Below are 20,542 nucleotides of genomic sequence, written 5' to 3'. Positions count from 1 at the left end.
CCAGCCAGATTCAGTATCTGATGTATATATCATGTATTTTAAAACCTTAATATTGGTGTGCACAAGAATGATGGTGTGATTATTACCTCTGCTATTATCTCACACCAAGGTTTTTCAAATTATTGAGAGCAACAGGTGTTCAGGAACAGAACACCATCCAACTGAATACATGTTGGTTTCAACTGTTTTCAAATAAAACTGCCCTGGCATCTTTTGACAGAAAAAATGTTTCAGTGATGCCAATCTACTCTGAAGTGCATTCTCAAACCAAGATTGAGGTTAAAATGACTCAGTTTCTTAAAATTCTTTTTGTTTGAAGAAACATATAAATATTTTTTTCCTTCCCTATAATTAAGCCCTTTATTGGCTGTAAAATGTTGCTAGCAGTAGTTCAACATCTATCCTTTATATACAAATTAATTCAGAACTCTTCCCATGTTCTGTACCTGAACTCTACCACAGTATTCAAGCTTATCCTACAGAATCCTCGCTTTGGCCAATTAAGGAAAGCAATCCAAATGTATATATCCTTCAGATATCCAGGGCCCTGTTTAACTCAGTGATATACAAAGTGAAACCTTAAATTCAATAGTCCAAGATAATATTTTAATAGATGCTCAGAAAATGGTGTCCACAAAATTTCTTAAATGAATCCTTTGATTAAAGTAAGCAAAACAGACTATGACCCAATATCTGAAGGCATGGTAAAATAAACCATTTTACAAAGAAAATTTTCTATTAGTACTACTTAAAGAACCCCGAAACAGGAGAAATCCAAGACACCAACCTGGAAAAAATGAAAAACTAATTGAAATTTAAATTTAAGACAGAAAATGAATGTGTGAACTGTAGAAGGAAGAAGAGGTATGCCATTATTTTTAGTATGTATTAATGCTGACAAGTTCTTTATCTTGTACCAACCTTTCTGAAATGATTTGGACAGTGTGTGAGAATAATTTGAACAGCAATATGATGCTAATAGACAACATGAAAGTATTTGCTAATATTTTCCTCTTGAAATATTTTTCCCAGAGGTCTACTATGTCTAAGAGATATTGCATATCTTTTAACACAAATTAAGCAAAATTCATTTTGACTTTAATTTATGTAAAAATAATTTTATTTGTCTTACCAGGATATAGTTCTCATTTTTCTTACTATGTGAGCATTCATCATCCATCAGTAATGCTTTCTGCAATAGTCAAATAATAGGTATACTATTTATTCTAAATTTATCTTGACTGAACCAAGAGAAAAAAATATTGACACCAAATAATAATATATAAACATATATATAAAGTCTTGTTTGGTAGTTGATATCTCAATTTAGAATTTACTTTTAGTGTTTTTATCCATTATTTTGTAAAATACTTTTTAAAAACATAATTCTTTGAAGTTAATTTAAATATGGTGACATTTAATGGAAATTTCCAAACTTAATGGAAATTAAAATAGCATTGAGGGATATAGTGAGGAAGGCGGAGCAATATGGCTGAATGGAAGCCTCCAGAAATCATTCCCCCCAACCAGGAACAACAAATTGAACAACTGTCCACACAAAAAAGCACCTTCATAGGAACCAAAACTCATGTAAGTAATTACAGTACCTGGTTTTAACATCATATCGAGTAAAGAGGCACTGAAGAGGATAGGAAAGACAGTTTTGAATTACCTACACCACCCTTCCCCTATTCCTAGCAGTAGTCAGCCACCTGCCATGGAGAGAGAATTTGTGTGCTTCAAGGAGGTACAGTGCACTAATTGTGGAACTTAGCATTGGAACACAGTGCTGCCTGGTCACAGTGGAAAGTGACTCAGGGCAGAGCTCAGTTGGTGACATGGAGGGAGCATTTTGATTAGGCCTAGCCAGGGGTGAATTACTCATCCCAGCAATTGGAACCTGAATTCCAGTAAGCCCCACTACCACAGGCTAAAGAGCTTGGGGGTACTAAATAAACTTGAAATGCAGTCTAGCCCATAAGGACTGCAATTCCTGGGCAAGTCCTGGTCCTAAACTTGGAGCCCATGAAGCTAAGATGCACGTGACCCAGTGAGACACAAGCTGGGGCAGCCAAGGGAGTTTCTGCATCACCCCTCCCCCAACTCCAGCTAGCACAGCTTGCAGCTCTGGGAGAGACTTCTCTCTGCTTAAGGAGAGGAGAGGGGAAAGTAAAGAGGAGTTTGTCTTCCAACTTGGGTATTGGAACAGCCACAATAGAATAGGGCAACAGGCAGAGACCTGAGGCCCCCCTTTCAGGTCCCAGCTCCTGGATGACAACTCCAGATACACCATGGGCCAAAGGGAACCCACTGCCCTAAAGGGAAGGACCCAGTCCTGGCAGGATGCATAACCTGCTGACTAAACAGCCCTTGGGCTCTAAATAATGAGCAGTAGCAGGCAGGCAGTACTTGCCACTTGCCTTGAGTGAGACTCAGAGCTATGCCGGCTTCAGGTGTGACCCAGCACATTCACAGCTGTGGTGGCTACGGGTAGAGTCTCCTGCTTAGAAAAAGAGAGGAAGGAGTAAATGGGACTTTTTATTGCAGCTTGTACCAGTTCCACCATAGTGGGGAAGAGCAACAAACGAGCTCCTGGGGTCCTGAATTCCAGGCACTGGCTCCTGGATGGCATTTCTGGACTTGCCCTGGGCCAGACAGGAGCCCACTTCTCTGAAAGGAGAGACTCAGGACAAGAGCATTCACCATAAGCTGATGAAAGAGCACAGGGCCTTGAGTGAACATCGACAGCAGCCAGACATTGCTCACCCTGGGCCTGGGGTAGTGTTGGCTACAGGGAGAGAGAAATTCAGTGCCATGAAGGGAAGAAAACAAGCCTGGCTGGATTCACCACATGCTGATTGTAGAGCCTTTGGTCTTGAGTGAACACAGGTGATAGCCAGGCATTGGTCACAGTGGGCCTTGGGAGGTCACAGTGGGCCTTGGGAAGACACAGTGCTGTGTTGGCTTTGGGTTGAATGCAACTTGGTCCCAGTGAGGTGGCAACAGTGGTGCTTGTATCACACTTCCCCAGCTCTTGACAACTCAAAATAGTGGGAGAGACTATGTTTGGGGGAAAGTAAGAGAAAATAACAAGAATCTCTGTATGGTAAAGCAAAAAAAAATTTGCCTGACCCTAGCCAAGAACCAAGGCAGTACCCCTATGAGTCTGCAAGATGACAGAATTACTCAGCTTGGGGTGTCCTCTAATGCAGATATGGCTGCAGTAACCAAAGACTTAGATCACAGCACCAAAGTCCCTTTGAATACCTGGAAAGCCTTCCTAAGGAGGATGGGTTCAAAAACAAGCCCAGACTGCAAAGACTACAATAAATACCTAACTCTTCAATACCCAGACACCAGACTCTGATGAATATCCACAAGCATCAAGACCATCTAGGAAAACATGGCCTCACCAAAGAAACTAAATATGGCTCCAGTGGCCAATGCTGAAGAGAAACAGAGATATGTGATCTTTCAAACAGAGAATTCAAAATAGTTATTTTGTGGAAACTCAATGAAATTCAAGATAACAAAGGGAAAGGAATCAGAACCTATCACATAAATTTAACAAATAGATGGAAATAATTAAAAAGAATCAAGCAGAAATTCTAGAGCTGAAAAATACAATTGAAATACTAAAGAACAGATCAGAGTCTCAGAAGAACTGATCAAGGAGAATAAAGAAGTAGTAAGCCTGAAGACAGGCTATTTGAAAATACATAGTCAGGGGAGATAAAAAGTAAAAAGAATGAAGCACACCTACAAAATCTAGAAAATAGTCTAAATGAGGCAAATCTAAGCATTATTGGCCTTAAAGAAAAAGTAGAGAGACAAATTAAGGTATGGACAATAACATAGTACTTCCCAAACCTAGACAAAGATATAAATATTTCAGTACCTAAAATTTATAGAACACCAAGCAGGTTTAACCCAAAGAAGACTATCTCAAGACATTTAATAATTAAACTAAAAAAGGACAAGGATAAAGAAAGGATCCTAAAAAGCAGCAAGAGAAAAGGAACAACATACAATGGAGCTCCTATTCGTCTGGCAGCAGGCTTTTCAGTGGAAACCTTACAGGCCAGGAAATAATGGCATTACATATTTAGAGTGCTGAAGGAATAAAACCTGTATCCTAGAATAGTTTATCCAGCAAAGATATCCTCAAATATAAAGGAGAAATAAAGATGTTCTCGGTCAAACAAAAGACGAGAGATTTTGTTAACACCAAACCTGTCCTACAAGAAATGCTAAAGAAAGAGAATTCTTCAATCTGAAAGAAAAGGATGTTAATGAGCAATAAGAAATCACTTGAAGTTACAAAACTCATTGGCATTAGTAAGTACACAGAAAAACACAGAATATTATAACACCGTAACTATGGTACATAAACTCATAACTTGGGTAGAAAATCTAAAAGATGAATGTAATAAAAATAATAGCTAGAACAACTTTTCAAGACATAGTTAGTATAAGATATAAATAGAAACAGTAAAAAGTTAAAAAGTTGGAGGATGAAGTTAAAGTGTAGGGTTTTTAATAGTTTTCTCTGTACTTGTTTGTTTGTTCATGCAATCCATGTTGTCATTGCATTTTAAACCTATTGTTTAAAAAAATGGGTTATAAGTTGTTACTTGCAAATCTCATGATAACCTCATATCAAAAAACCCACAGCAGATAAAGAAAAATAAAAAGCAAGAAATCAGAACATACCACCAGAGAAAATTACCTTCACACAAAAGAAAATAGCAAGGGAGGAAAGAAGGAAAAAACAACCAGAAAACAAAATAGGAGTAAGTAGGAGTAAGTCCTTACTTATTAATAATATCATTGAATGTAAATGAAATAAACTCTCCAATTGAAAGTCATAGAGTGGCTGAATGGATATAAAAAATGACCTAATAATCTGTTTCCTACAAGAAACACATTTCACCTGTAAAAACAAATATAGACTGAAAATAAAGGGATGGAAAAAGATATTCCTTGCAAATGGAAACAAGAGCAGGACTAGCTATACTTATATCAGAAAAGGTAGATTTCAAGACAAAAAATATAGAAAGACACAAAGAAGGTCATTATATAATGATAAAGAGGTCAATTCAGCAAGAGGATACAATATGGTAAATATATACACACCCAACACAAGAGCACCCAGATTTATAAAGTAAATATTATTAGAGCTAAAGAGAGAGATTGACTCCAATACAATAATACTTGGGGACTTCAACACCCCACATTCAGCATTGGACTGATCATCCAGACAGAAAATCAACAAAGAAACATTGGACTTAATCTGAACAACAGGCCAAATGTACCTAACAGATATTTACAGAACATTTTTCATCCAAAGGCTTCAGAATACACATTATTCTCCTCAGCACATGAATAATTCTCAAGGATAGACCATATGTTAGGCCACAGAACAAGTCTTAAAATTTTGTTTAAATGAGATTATATCAATTATTTTCTTTGACCACAATAGAATAAAATGAGAAATCAACAACACAATGAATTTTGGAAACTGTACAAATTCATGGAATTAAACAATATGCTTCTGAGTGATCAGTGGCTCAATGATTAAAATAAGAAAAAAATTTAAAAATTGCTTGAAACCAATGAACATGAAAACACAACATACCCAAACCTATGAGCTATAGTGAAAGCATTTCTAAGAGGGAAATTTATAGTTATAAGCACCTATTTCAAAAAAGTAGAAACACTTCAAATAAACAACCTAACAATGCATTTTTAAGAACTAGAAAAGAACAATCAAAACCAAAATTAGTAAAATAAATAATACAGATCAATAAACCTTTAGTCAGACTAAGAAAACAGAGAGAAAGCCCATACCAATAAAATCAGAGATGAAAAAGGAGACATTATAACTGACACTACATAAATTTAAAGTTACCATGAGCAACTATGTGCCAATAAATTAGAAAATGTAGAAGAAATGGATAAATTTTGAGACACATAAAATCTATCAAGACTGAACCATGAAGAAATGTAAAATCTGAACAGACCAATAATAAGTAATGAAGTTGAAGCTGTAATAAAACATCTCCAAGCAAAGAAAAGTCCAGGACCCAATGGCTTCCCTGCTGAATTTTAGCAAACATTTGAAGAACTAGTATCAATCCTCCTCAAGCTATTCTGAAAAGTGGAAGAGGAGAAAATACTTCCAAAGTCATTCTATGAGGCCAATATTACCTTGATACCAAAGCTAAACAAAGACCCATCCAAAACAGAAAACTACAGGACAATATCCCTCATGAACATTGATGCAAATATACTCAACAACACACTAGCAAACTGCATTCAACAACACATTAAAAAGATCATTCGTCATGACCAGGTAGAATTCATTCTACAGATACAAGCCTGGTTTAATATACAAAAATCAATTAATATGACATGCCATGTCAACAGAATGAAGGGCAATAAACATATAATTATTTTAATAGATGCTGAAAAAGCATTTGATAAAATTCCACACTCTTTCATGATAAAAACCCTAAAAAACTGAGTATAGAAGAAACATACCTCAAAACAATAAAAGCCATATAAGCCATATATGACAGACCCACAGCTTATGCTAAATGGGGAAAATCTGAAAGTCTTTCGTCTAAGATTTGGAACAAAACAAGGATGCCCTTTCACCACTGTTATTCAATATAGTGCTGGAAGTCCTAGCTAGAGCAATCAGAAAAGGGAAAGAAATAAAAACCATCCAAATTGGAAAGGAAGAAACCACATTATACTTGTTTGCAGGTAATATGACCTTATATGTGGAAAAACCTAAAGACTCCACCAAAAAAATTATTAGAATTGAAAAACAAATTCAGTAAAGTTGCAGGATACAATAACAACATACAAAAATCAGTAACATTTCTATATTCCAACGGAATCTATTTGAAAATTGTGAAAATTGCAATATCAAGAAAGTAATCCAATTTACAATAGCTATAAACAAAAATAAATACCTAGGAGTTAACCAAATAAATGAAAGCTCTCTACAATGAAAACTATAAAACACTGATAAAATAAATTGAAGAGGATACAAAAATGAAAAGATATTCCAGATTCATAAATTGGAAGAATCAATATTGTTAAAATGTCCATACTATCCAAAGAAATCTACAGATTAGGGAGGCCAAGGTGGGCAGATCACGAGGTCAGGAGATCGAGACCATCCTGGCTAACGCAGTGAAACCCCGTCTCTACTAAAAGTACAAAAAATTAGCCGGGCGTGGTGGTGGGAGCCTGTAGTCCCAGCTACTTGAGAGGCAGAGGCAGGAGAATGGCAAGAACCCGGGAGGCGGAGCTTGCAGTGACCGGAGATTGCACCACTCCACTCCAGCCTGGGCAACAAAGCGAGACTCCATCTCAAAATAAATAAATTAATTAATTAAATTAAATTAATAAAAATAAAAATAAAAATAGCAATCTATAGATTAAATTGACGTTTTTCACAAAAATATTAAAAACAATCCTAAAATTTATAAATTTGGAATCACAAAAGACCCAGAATAGCCAAAGCTATCCTGAGCAAAAAGAACAAAATTGGAGGAATCACATTACCTGACTTGAAATCATATTACAGAGTTTTAGTAAACAAGACAGCAGGGTACTAGCATAAAAACAGACACACAGACCAATGGGACAGAATAGAGAACCCAGAAACAAATCTATACATATACAGAAAACTCATTTTTGACAAAAGTGCCTAGACATGCATCGGGGAAAGGAAAATCTCTTTAATAAATGATGCTGGAAAACCTAGATATCCATATGCAGATGAATGAAACTAGACCCTTATCCCTGATCATATACAAAATATCAAGTCAAAATGGATTAAACACTTAAATATAAGACGTAACTATCAAATTACTAAAAGAAAACACTAGGGAAACTCTCCAGGACCATGGAGTAGACAAGGATTTCTTAATACCCCTAAACCACAGTCAACGAAGGCAAAATTGGATAGATGGGATCATATCAAGTTAAAAAGCTTTTGCACAACAAAGGAAACAATAAAGTGAAGAGAAACTCACAGAACGGGAGAAAATGTTTGAAAACTACCCACTGAACAAGGGATTAACATAAGAATATATAAGGAGCTCAAACAACTCTATAGGACAAAAAATTAACAATGCAATTTAAAAATGGCCAAAACATCTGAATAGACATTTATCTAAAGAATACATACAAATGGGAAACACATATATCAAAAGGTGCTCAACATCACTAATCATCAGAGAAATGCAAATCAAAACTACAAGGAGATATCATCTCATCCTTGTTAAAATGATGTTTATCCAAAAGGCAGGCAAAATAACAAATGCTTTGGAGGATGTGAAGAGAAGGGAACCTTCGTACAATGTTGGTGGGAATGTAAATTTGTACAACTACTATGCAGTACAACTTGGAGGTTCCTCACAAAACTAAAAATAGACGTACCATTTGATCCAGCAATCCCACTGCTAGATACATTCCCAAAAGAAGGGAAATTAGTGTATTGGAGAGATATCTGCACTCCCATGTTTACTGTAGCACTATTCGTAGCAGTCAAGATTTGCAAATAATCCAAGTGACTATCAACAGATGAATGGATTAAGAAAATGTGATACATATACACAATGAACACTATTCAGCCATAAAAAAGAATTAGATGCTATCATTTGTAACAACATGGATGGAGCTGGAAGTCATTATGGTAAGTGAAATATGCCAAGGAAAGTAAGAAAATTACACATGTTCTTATTTATGGGAGCTAAATATTACAATAATTAAACTGATGGAGATAGAGAACAAATTAATATACAGGGCTTAGAAAGGCCCACTTGCAAGATTAGCCACTGGTTGGTATCTAAGAGCTTGACTGACTGGTAACCAGAGTCCTACATACATATAAAGATTTCCATAAATGATAAGATTGGCTCACTGTCCCTAAGTAGTTTGTACAAACAATATTTGTACAATAATGTTTATGTTAAATACCTGATTTCTTCTGGGAGTTTAGAATACGGATATACACTAGGTACAGGGTTCCTACATGATAAGCCCCCAGTAAAATCCTTTGGTGCTGAGTTGCTACTGGCCTTTACTGGGCAGAAACATCACATACATGTCCTCTGTTCACATTGCTGGTAGAGGCAAGTGTGATCTCTGTTGAATTCTGTGTCTTCTTACAAATCTCTGAATGTAGGGGTAGTCTTAGGGACTGTTGACACACCCTGGAACTGCTAAATCAATAGAACAATGTGGAGGTGAAGCTGTGTATTTCTGGTCTAGTCCTAATTAGACTGACATGTTTCCCTTTCTTTTCCTGTGGAACATTCACCCTAGGGGAAGCCAACTATCATATAACAAGTCTAATTATCCAAAACCAGCATGTTGTGAGAAAGCTCAAGCTAGTCCATGGAGAGGCTGAGGAGAGAAAGAGGGAGGCAGAAGTAGAATACAGCAGTGAGAGAGAGAGAGAGAGAGAGAGAGAGAGAGAGAGAAATCCCAATAGGTACAGTGTTTTCAGCACAGCACCAGACTTGTGAATAAAGGAATTATCCTGGGAGTCTACCTCACCTGAGCCTTCAGATGACCCCATTCTCAACCTCAGTCTGACTGTACCCACTTTAAAACCTCACACAAGAACTGCCCAGATGAGTCCAGCCGACCTACAGAATCATAAACATGAATAATAAATTATTATTTTAGACCGACAGGTTTTGAGATGGTTTATTACTTGGAATTACATGAGTGAAACTATCATTTTGTATTACATCAATCAAAAATAATTGCTTTAAATATACATAGTATAAATAATAGAACCCTCTTAAAATTTATTCCCATTAGAGAACCACAATGATGTCATGTTTATTTAAAATTATTTTTATAAAATACATTGGTTCCTCAAATATATACCTATTGTATGGTTTATATTCAAAATTCATCAGCTATCCCTCAAAGAATTTTATTTTTACCTGCTTATTTCTTCACCTATGTATTAATGAATCATATTTCTAAACCATAATTATTGATTTATCAGCATCCACCCCAAATTATGTTTAGTTTTACCTATGTGCTTTCAGTTATGTGGCAGATAAAATATATTACCAGAAATTAGTATTACTTGTAGGATTCAATATTATCCCCTGCAAAACCAACATCGTCTGCCATTTCACAATTACTGCCTCACTACTAACACAATTAAGCCAACCAAACAAATAAGATTTTACTAATCTCTGTATCATGCTATCTATTTGTAACATCAGAAAGTTACCTAAAGGGTAAAAATAGGAAAACATTAAAAAATTAGTATCAGAAACTATCTTTGATTTTGTTCTTTTAGGATATTCTACATACAATATATTAACAAATCCTGCTGACCCCACATTCAAAATGTACTCAATATTCAATTGTTATCCCCTCAAGTTTTACCACTCCAGTTTAAGCCATCATAATCTTTCAACTATAGGAGCCTTGACTTCCTTCTTCTACCATGTCCAGTAATGCCTATATCTACACAGAAACCAAAGCAATAGTTTAACAATAGTCTGATTATGTCATTCTTTTTTTCAACAAACACTCTAATGGCTTTTCATCATATGTGAAATAAGATCTTAAGTCTTTATCATGACATACTAGACCTTTTATGATAAGATTTCTCTGTGACCTAAACTTGTATTACTTGTCTCATCATTCATTCTACTCTAAACACAATGTTTTGCCATTCCTGATAAGACCGAGTATTCTCTTGCTTTTGCAGTTGTTATTCTCAGGTTTCTTCCCATAAAAACACGAGTGGCTTTCTCCCTTTCTTCATTATGGTCTCTACTAAAATGTTCCATAATCAAAGTGGTCTTCCTTAGCCATCCTTTTTGAAACACCAACACACTCCAGTGCCACTTTCTATCCTTCATATTGCGCTTTACTTTTCATCATAACATTTATCACTCTACCTGACATTTTATATATTTATTTGCTGGTTGTCTATTTCTTCTCCCAAGAACCCAAACACCATTAATGCAGGGATTTAGTTTGTGTTGTTGACATCGATATACCAATGCCTTAGAATATTACTAAGAACATGGTAGGTACTTGACAAATTGATTCATCAACAAATCCTTGAATGCATAGATGGCTTAGTAAAAAATGACCAGAAATGCAGAAATATACCATAATGGGCTCTTCCAGGGATATATTAAAAAAGCGATTTCTAATACTAAGAGAGACCATTACATTCAATAAATGAAAAGGAACAATAAAAACTCTCTCATACACACACAAAAATGAGTCTATGCAGGATACACAACAGATGATGTTGTGAAGGTCATGCCACAATTTGACCTCTGTCTTTCAGAGTTTCCAAATGTATTCTTTTACATAATGATATATTTAGATGAAATAAATTGAAACTACTCACTATGTTGATGTTATAATATATAAACAAGTAAAACAGCAGCAGCACTTTGTTCACAATGGGTGTTTCCCCAGTATTCTAAAGTGGTTAAATAATATTCCTTCACTGGAAGGTATGCTTTTAGGAGGTTACCAGGTTACGTTACTGTGGTGGTTTGGATAACAAAAGAAAAAGTTGCTATGGTGTATGCCTGATAAAAAGATACTATATGTTCTTTAGTATAGTATACTATACTATACTAAAATAACTATATGTTATTTTATTTTATTTTTATTTATTTTTTGAGATGGAGTCTCGCTCTGTAGCCCAGGCTGGAGTGCAGTGGCGCTATCTCCGCTCACTGCAAGCTCCACCTCCTGGGTTCACGCCATTCTCCTGCCTCAGCCTCCCCAGTAGCTGGGACTACAGGAGCCCACAACCACGCCAGGCTAATTTTTTGCATTTTTAGTAGAGACGGGATTTCACCCTGTTAGCCAGAATGGTCTCAATCCCCTGGCCTTGTGATCCAACCGCCTCAGCCTCCCAAAGTGCTGGGATTACAGGCGTGAGCCACTGCGCCCAGCCAATATATATATGTTCTTATTGTTACAGAAACTATTATGTATTTTTTCCAAGTAGTGTTTCATTATATTTACCAGTTTTCCCTCAAGACAAATTCATTATATTTACTCCTTCTCAAAATTAATAAACATTTCCATTAATCATTTTTCATAAGAGGAATCTGATATATGAGCTCAACTGAATACTCAAGGGTATAAAATAAATAGCATGACTTGTAGGAATAAATGTTAAACTTGAATCTTCATCAAAGTAAATAATTTATGTTTAAAATATATTTCTTTCATATTTGAAAATAAAGTAGTAGGAGTTCAGTGGCAAAAATTTCTGCCCTACAGCATTTATAAGACTTTCTTGCATTGAACTTGGAGATCTTGCATCTATAAAAATAATAATCAACACTTACATATGGGTTACTATGTGCTATTGTAGACATTTTTCATTTATTAACTTGTTTAACCTTATAAGAACCTAATGAAGAAGTAGTTGCTGTTGTCATTTTATAAATAAGATATTTGGACACAAAATAACTGGCTCAAGGTCTCACATAGCTAGAGAGTGGCAAAACTGGGGTTTGATCCTCCCAGACAGTCTCCTAATTAGACTGCATTGCTTCTAATGCCTCCAATTCTCTTTTCTGCTTTATTAAAAATAAACATTGTTTTAAAAATAGAAACAAGTGGTCATTATAGAAACTACAGAAAACTTTTCTTAAAATAGTATGATCCATCACCAGAGTTGAAGATTGATAATTCTATATTTACTGCATCTTTTTTTCTACACACTTCATTTTATACAATAGGGAGCAAACTGTGTGTTACTACACATTACTAATTCCTGAATCCAGGCTCTATGGTCACGTAAAGTTAAGCATCATTTTTATTGCTTAACATACCAGTATTTCATGGTAGAATATATGTTTTTAAATAATAGGGATGGGGGTCTCCCTATGTTGCTAAGGTTGGGCTCAAATTCCTGAGCTCAAGTGAACCTCCTGCCTCAGCTTCCCAAAGTGCTGGAATTAGACGGGTGAGCCACTACACCCAGCCTACAAAAAATTTTTTTGAAACAATTTATTTATCTACTTCCTCCTTTCTATCCCCTGCTTAAGCAAAGTGGCTCTGTGCATATTAAAGTTAAGTTCATGTCATGGCAGAAGAATCTTCAGACACAATTCTATTCCTAAAAAGTACATCAAAGAGTTTTTTCTTGTTCTTATTCTTGTTATTGTTTTTTCAGTGCCCTGGCTGATTTAAGGAGAGAAGAAACAGCTCTGAGAGAAGCTTGGAGTTTCTTTAGACTAAAGAGTAATAACTAGGGATGAGGAAAAGAAGTCAGAGAACCTTGGATTTCATAAGAAGAAGAGACCTAGGAAAGAACCAAATGCCACACTGTCAGTTCCTTGGGAATGTGGCCTTACCTTGGAGAGGGTGGTGCCATTGTGCATTCCAGGTACTGTGACAATCCCTCTAGGCATTCCAGGAATGCAAACATCCCAGGGAAGCAGTAGTCAATGGGCCAAGAAATGCAATGAATTAGGTTTATTTGTTTTAAATTTTGATCAAGGGTTGGTGAATGGAGGGTATTCCTCAATGCCTTTGTGTACTTTTGAAGCACAAAAGTCTTCAGAAGTTCAAAGAACAATAGAATAGAAGTTTTGTATTTCCTGCTGAATTTATCACAGGATAAATATAATACAGTACAGTAGGATAATATGATTTCCTAACATATCTAATCAAAAAATATTACTTAAGTAGGAAAAGAGACTAAAATGTAGCCATCATGCTTCATTGAAGTACAAATAAATTTAAAAACTGATGAACATTACTAGCAAAAAGAACATGGCTCATGATAAATTGTACTTTTATGGAGGGTCAGGAGCAACGAGCCAGCTTTAGCTTCAAGAGTGCTAGTTCCAGGAATGGACTGAGGCTGCTAATAACTGCATATGTACAAAACATTGAAAGGGTCATCCTACTAAAGAACAGTGAAATGTAGTGGCTTGAAGCTATCTTCAGTGTGGAGCATTTTACCAAGGCTAACAAAGGGAGATGTCAGGCAGATGAGATAGGAAGTGATTAGATATTTGCAAGAAATCAGGGAGAATGCCAGAGGGAAAAGATAGAAAAGGATAGAATGAGCACATTAAAATTAACAACATCAATTTTGTTCAGGTTTAGTCCTCAGAAAACTATAAAAAACTTAATGGCTAAGCAATCCACTGTCTTTTATCAGAGCAATGTTTCACTTTAATGATCTTGAACTTTTATGATTCTGTTGTTGATGTTTGATAACATTTTGTTCCTACCTATGCAAAATTGGTTATCCTTTGGCTCTTCTATAATGATGCAGTGGCATGTGTCAGACCATATGTGTGTACAGTTGATATAATGCTGAATATTCTATTAAAAAACAACAAAAACTAGAGGTTATATATTTGCCTTTTGTTTCCAAATAGATGCCCATAACAATAGTTTATAAAGGTAAAAGAATCTGACAGTTCTTATAAAAGAAACTTTTTGAACCAAGCATCCTAGAAACTCCTCAGTATCAAGAGGCTGCCCAGGAAATCTGGAGTTTATTATGTGTAGTATATGTGGAAGATTGTGAATTATACACTATCTTCTATGAAAGAATACAGTCAAATGCATTCATCACCTGGCATGAATATAGTACGAATGGTGATGACTGTGGTGATGTACCCTGTCTAGATGGAGAAAGCCTTCTCATCTCTTATCAAGTAGTTCTACTTACAACGAGATCCACAAAGTTTCCAGATTTTTCAGTTGTTTAAGACAAAGTTGGATGAATTTTTGTGTGAAATGTCCTCAGTTTTGAAAGGCTAGCTACACCAATCAAACCACTCTAGCAATGGTTTTTAAACAGTAAATTTGAGATTAGCAGGAACTGAACCATAGTGTGGGGGAATAGAGAAGTGAGTATGTATGCGGGGCTTAGACTATCTTTCAGGGCAGATCGTTTTTATTTAATTGAAAGAATGGGCTCCAATACTAACAAAGTTGAAAAATGCTGCCATATTGGAAAAAAATAAACATTTGATCCCAAACAAGACTGAACTGCCATTTTAAATTCATGTATCTCTAAAGTTTAACCTACCTTGGGATAGTCCCTAGGATGCCATCTTTTTTTCCATACTTAATTTAATATATCTTACTATGGTACATTCCTAACAATAGCCAATTTCTTATCTAACATTCAAGAATAAAGGCATGGGTATTAGTGGGAAAGTATTTGTATTTATTTTTTATAAAAATAATTTACCATTTGTCTTTATTTCAAATGATGTGGTTGAATTCAGCTTAATCTGAATGTCATTCTAAAGGTAATGCTCAAAAAAAAGTATGCACCTTGATAAACATACCAGCCAAAACAAGGTGTCTTCCTCCAACTGTTCTGAGTGCTTCCAAAACTGACTAAGAAAGTGGATAAATACACTTCTTCTAGTAATCTAATTACTTCCCAGAAGAAAAAGGAAAATCAAATCCCTCAATCACCCACCAATATTAGAAGAAGCTTTGCTCTTCTAATGTTAGGGTGGATTGTGATGGGGTTGAGTGCTGAAATCACTGTATCTTAGAAAAGTAAGCTAAGAGGTTAAGAGGATTAATCTAATACTAACATGAAATATCATGTCACATTCATGGGGAATAGGTGAAAAAGACAACCTTTTATTTTCTAGTTACCTAGCTATTCAGATATCATAATTTTAATCAAAGTTTTAGACATCTGAATTATAATATTAGACTTTTTCAGAATGTGGTTATAAGAAAACTTAAATGTCTTCTATGTGTTATATAATTCTCAACATATCCTTGGAATTACAATGCTTTATACTGTTAAGATTCTGTTCAAAATAGTTCTGTATATTTTGTGTTTATGTAACATTAAGTATTATATTACTCATTTACACAATGACAATTTATAAGCTAAAAATGAAAGAAGCAGATAAAGTTTTATTTCATAATTTTGATTTTTAAGTTTAGATACTTATAAACACTAGTGGGATAATTTTATAGGTGATTAAATATTTTGAAAAGATATAGGCAATATTCCTTTCACAAAAGGAGTAAATTAAAAATCACCATAACTATGTTGGCCATCAAAAGACAATACTAAATATTATAAGCACTTGGAAGTTTTAATTTCTTATAGAACCATTTACATTTACCCCAAAACTATTGATCTCTCAGAACCAGTTAGAGAAACTAATTATATTTATATTAGCTTTATGTCACCAGATTCTGAAATATGTCTAACCTTTTTTAACCTCTGTTAAAAAATACATTAATTTTCAAAGACTGTAATCATTGTCAAAATATTAAAAAGAAAAAATGGTTTCTGGCGAAGTTTTGAGAATTCAATTAAAATCTTGTTAAAGATATGCTTCTTCAGTAAATTTGTTCCATATACCATAAAACGGTAACATCAAACTTTGTAGCATTAGTATTATTTTCTCATTTATCTGTATAATAATAAAGAAAATGTTTCAATAAATAATGTAATCAGAATATCATTCAGTATTTAACAATTAGCAGGTATAGAAAGGGCCTTCTAACAAATATTTGACTCTCATTAAGCAAAAAAGTGTCCATAATTAGAAAACTAAATACTCTCATTTGAATTCATAGCCTTCTATAATTATCATTTCAACAAGACAGCAATATTGAGTATATGAAAATCCATGCCAGCAACTGTACTAGGTATAAGCAATATAAAATTGAATAAGATACAGTCCTTATGTGAAAAATAAAAAACTCTCATAATAATTGTATGTTAAAACATTGCAATCATAAAAGTGATAATCTTAAAATGTGCACGTCTTTAAACCAAACTATACTGAAATCAGTGCACTTAAGTACATCATCCCAACGTTTTAAGTTTTTTTCCTCAGGCTCTTAAGAATTGTTTTTATTTATAATAATCCTAATAATATCTAAATACCCCAGTACAAACATAAAATAGTTGATCTACAAGCTTTGGCTTAAATATAAACATCTAATCTTAAGTGGCAAAACAAGACTTCATATTTGTTATGTATATAGCTTCCCAAACTGAAAAAAATGCCACCAGTCATACCACATACTTATTTGCATATTTACTCCAATATTTATTAAATACAATATGTTTGGTGGAATGATTCCATATTTCAACTCTTGATTTTGACTCTTATTTTAAAAGGATTACATCATTAATTATTGGTAACCTAGCATTGCTAATGAAAATTTAACCACTAGATGAGGGCTGAATGTTTCCTTTTACCCCTATGACTTATATTAATATAATTACTATAAACAAAATATTTAAAACCTCTAATTCATGTGAATCAACCTATTACAATAAAACTCCACCATTTACATGTAAGACAAACAATTGTCCCATAAAGTATTAATTTTCATTCAAACCTTTACCTTTAGTTAGCAATAGAATGACAATGGAACACACAAAAAAATGATTTTAAGATTTGAAATCAGACCCTTGAAGATTAAAGCAGTTCACTTCACCATCTACACATCAACTATTTTAAACTATTTATTAACTATCCTAACATTTTTATAAATAATGCTTTCTTGTTTGTTTTTTACCTTGAAAGGCACTGGCTCTTCAGTAAGAGGACTAACAGGAAGTGACGTGGTACTGCTTGCTGGACTCATGTCTGCACTCTGCAAGGACAGTGAAATTGAATTTAATTAGGATTGTTTTGTAGTCATTTTGACTATTCATAATTTAGAAAAATAAATAAATCATTAAAATAAACAAATAATAAGTAAAATATGAATGTAAAAAATCAGATTTAATGTAGATTTAATCATAATTATATAATAAATCATTCCTTATATAGAAATGATTATCTGGGAAATTAGTCAAATTATCACTCTCCATGTATATTTTAAGTGCATTTTATCAAATATAATGGCCATTTTTTGTGTTAGGGTGGTATTTATTATCATCATTGCTTAATTTATATTTTACCTTTTTTAAATTAAACTGTATCTGTAATAATTCATTATGTTGCTATTTCAATGTATTTCAGACTGATTTTCAAACATATATTACAGTTTTTCTTCTATAAAGATTTAAATCATTGCAACCATTTTTTTCATTATGTAAACCAACCTGCCATAATATACAATTACAAACTGAAAAAATATTAAATTTTTTAAATTCCTAAATTCATAGCCCCTGACATTTTACCTTTCTTTTATTCTGCTAAACAAAAGTTTAAGGATAAAAGATTTACACAAATGTAAGAGAATGCCTGGAATGTTGCTAATGGCTGTTTATCTAGTCTTTTAAAAATAAAATCAATTATAAAGTCTTTAATGAGAGATTAGCCTAAAAAAGATATATCAGTTAGAAGTTCATCATTAATTTACTTTTCTAAAACCAAGAAAAATATACTAATAGTAGGTAGCAACAGAAGTCATTTTATTATATTCTTAACACAGTCTCTCAGAGGGATTCTTCCATATGCAAATAAAACAAAAGAAAACATTGAAAAGAATATATACCTACATTTTCAGCTTGGTTTCTAAATATATGTGCAAACACACAGAAATTTTGCAGTGAAGATTAAAACCAAAGAATGAATTCACCTCAAGTGAGATAAGGATATAAGTAGACAAGTTTGACTCACTTAAGTTTCGACAAAAGAACGCATTCAAAGCATAGGTGCTACAACCGCTACTTATTCTTAGAGACTTTCTATTCAAGGATTATTTTCAATTCACTGTATTCAAATGTACAATAAACTGGACATATTTTAAATATCCATTAAGTTGGGACTACTTATGACTCCCTAGTCCAGAAACCAAGGATAAGAACTATAAACACAGAAACCAAGATATTCAGCATAATGTTAATTTAACACATACCACACCTATTTTGGAAATTGATATAAGGCAGTGCATTGAGTAAAAATATCTAAAGAAGGAAATTAGGTAAAAATTGAACAATAATCTACTAAAGGAAGTAGGAAAATACATGCACCAGATAATTGAAGTGAGTTAGTTATTGACTTTAATTTCAGAATTTATCCGGAGTTCTATGCCATTTATTTGATCAATCCAGGAAATATTATGAATTGCTGACTCTCGCTCTCTGATTATATGACATAATAGAGAAACAAGGCGGGTATTGCTAACTAATTTACCTCAGGATGTTAACTTAAGACATGAATGAAGCTTTATGCTGAAAAACACAGAAAAAAAGACTCTTGAGCTAAATCTCTTAAAGTTGGATTTCTCACAAGAATTTAAGCAAGTGACAGAACACAGTTCGTTCATAGCTGAATTATCCGATATTTACCTGTAGTATGGACAGCCTGCATAGCTTATTAAAGTATCATACCCTCAAAAACTATATATTTAGGAGACATAGATGACATTCATTTGTAAAAATTGAAAAGCCTGGATCACAGTCTTTCCAATGAAGGTTTAATTTTCATAAGAACATGAGGAGTGCAAAGTCAAGGTTCATGGTAAACTTTAAAGGTTGAGGTCTCCCACGACTTTCCAGAAATTAACGTATAAATCAAAGGGTAGTAAAAAGCAGACTCCAAATTTTACATTATGTAACACTGATTCTTTGAATGTCATTCTAAGAGAAAATTGTGTTCTAGCTATAATTTTCAAATCAATCTTAAAGTGTGACACCTTAATTTTACTGTTCTGAGGAAATCTTGAGATAAATATTTAAAAAAAATCAATCTCATATGACAACAGCTGATAAACTGTACTTAGTTATCAAGTTGAGAAATACATATTTTCATGTTTATCCTATTGTTTTCCCATTTGCTTTTCAGTGATCTTTTATTTAGGTATCATTCCAATTTGCTTATTCTTTTAGATCAAATAGTATTGTAAACCTTTTGAAGATAAGTCTTATCCATATTTCATATTTTAATCCATTTACTCTTTCATTCAACAATAGCAATACTGATACAATTTAATATCTAAATAAAATACTTAAGTTACATTTGATGTTTTTAAAAGCTAATGGTTTTTGTTAATCCACAACTTTCTTCATAAAATGTTCTGTCAGAATTATGGCTTCATCTGCTTTTGATATATTTCAGAGATTTTACAAGTGATTGGTTCATAATAATGTGAAAGTGAATCCTATGGGAGCATAGAAGAGCTATTTTCTAAAAGCAGCAAATATCTCAACAGAATAAATCTCCTTAATTCTCAAGAATTTTTTTTAATCCATTGGAGACACACTAGACATTCCTGTCATAAGAAGCCTATTCTAACAAGTGTTCTTAACCTGGTTTTTGGTTGTAAGTCCAACAGACAAACTGCTTCTTTCAAACACTAGCACAGATAAATAATATGAACCTAACATTTTACCTACCATTAAAATGTTATTTTGCACAAATTGGTCACCTCTCCCTTTCTATTTCTATTTAATGTAGACTATGTTCTCTTTCATTTTTCTCCTAAGTGTCATCCTTAGGTTCAATAATAAAATCTAGACAAGAATTTACTGAGCATATTATAAATATTCTGGTTAATATCACCTTCTTTTTATGAATATTGCTCTCTA

General features: G+C 33.8%; 1 protein-coding gene across 6 annotated transcripts in view; it reads right to left on the bottom strand.

The window, feature by feature from the left end:
- Positions 1 to 20,542, bottom strand: part of CCSER1 (coiled-coil serine rich protein 1) — a 1,490,059-nt gene that overhangs the window by 878,852 nt on the left and 590,665 nt on the right. For all 6 annotated transcript variants that reach the window (XM_055111625.2, XM_034958922.4, XM_003829898.4 and 3 more), the window contains one exon: positions 17,581 to 17,658. In XM_055111625.2, coding sequence (XP_054967600.2) covers positions 17,581 to 17,658 — 78 coding nt within the window. The remainder of the gene's footprint in view (positions 1 to 17,580; positions 17,659 to 20,542) is intronic.

The sequence above is a fragment of the Pan paniscus genome, chromosome 3 (genome assembly GCF_029289425.2).
Source record: "Pan paniscus chromosome 3, NHGRI_mPanPan1-v2.0_pri, whole genome shotgun sequence".
Classification (NCBI taxonomy): Eukaryota; Metazoa; Chordata; class Mammalia; order Primates; family Hominidae; genus Pan; species Pan paniscus.
This window is presented reverse-complemented; position numbering and strand designations above follow the sequence as displayed.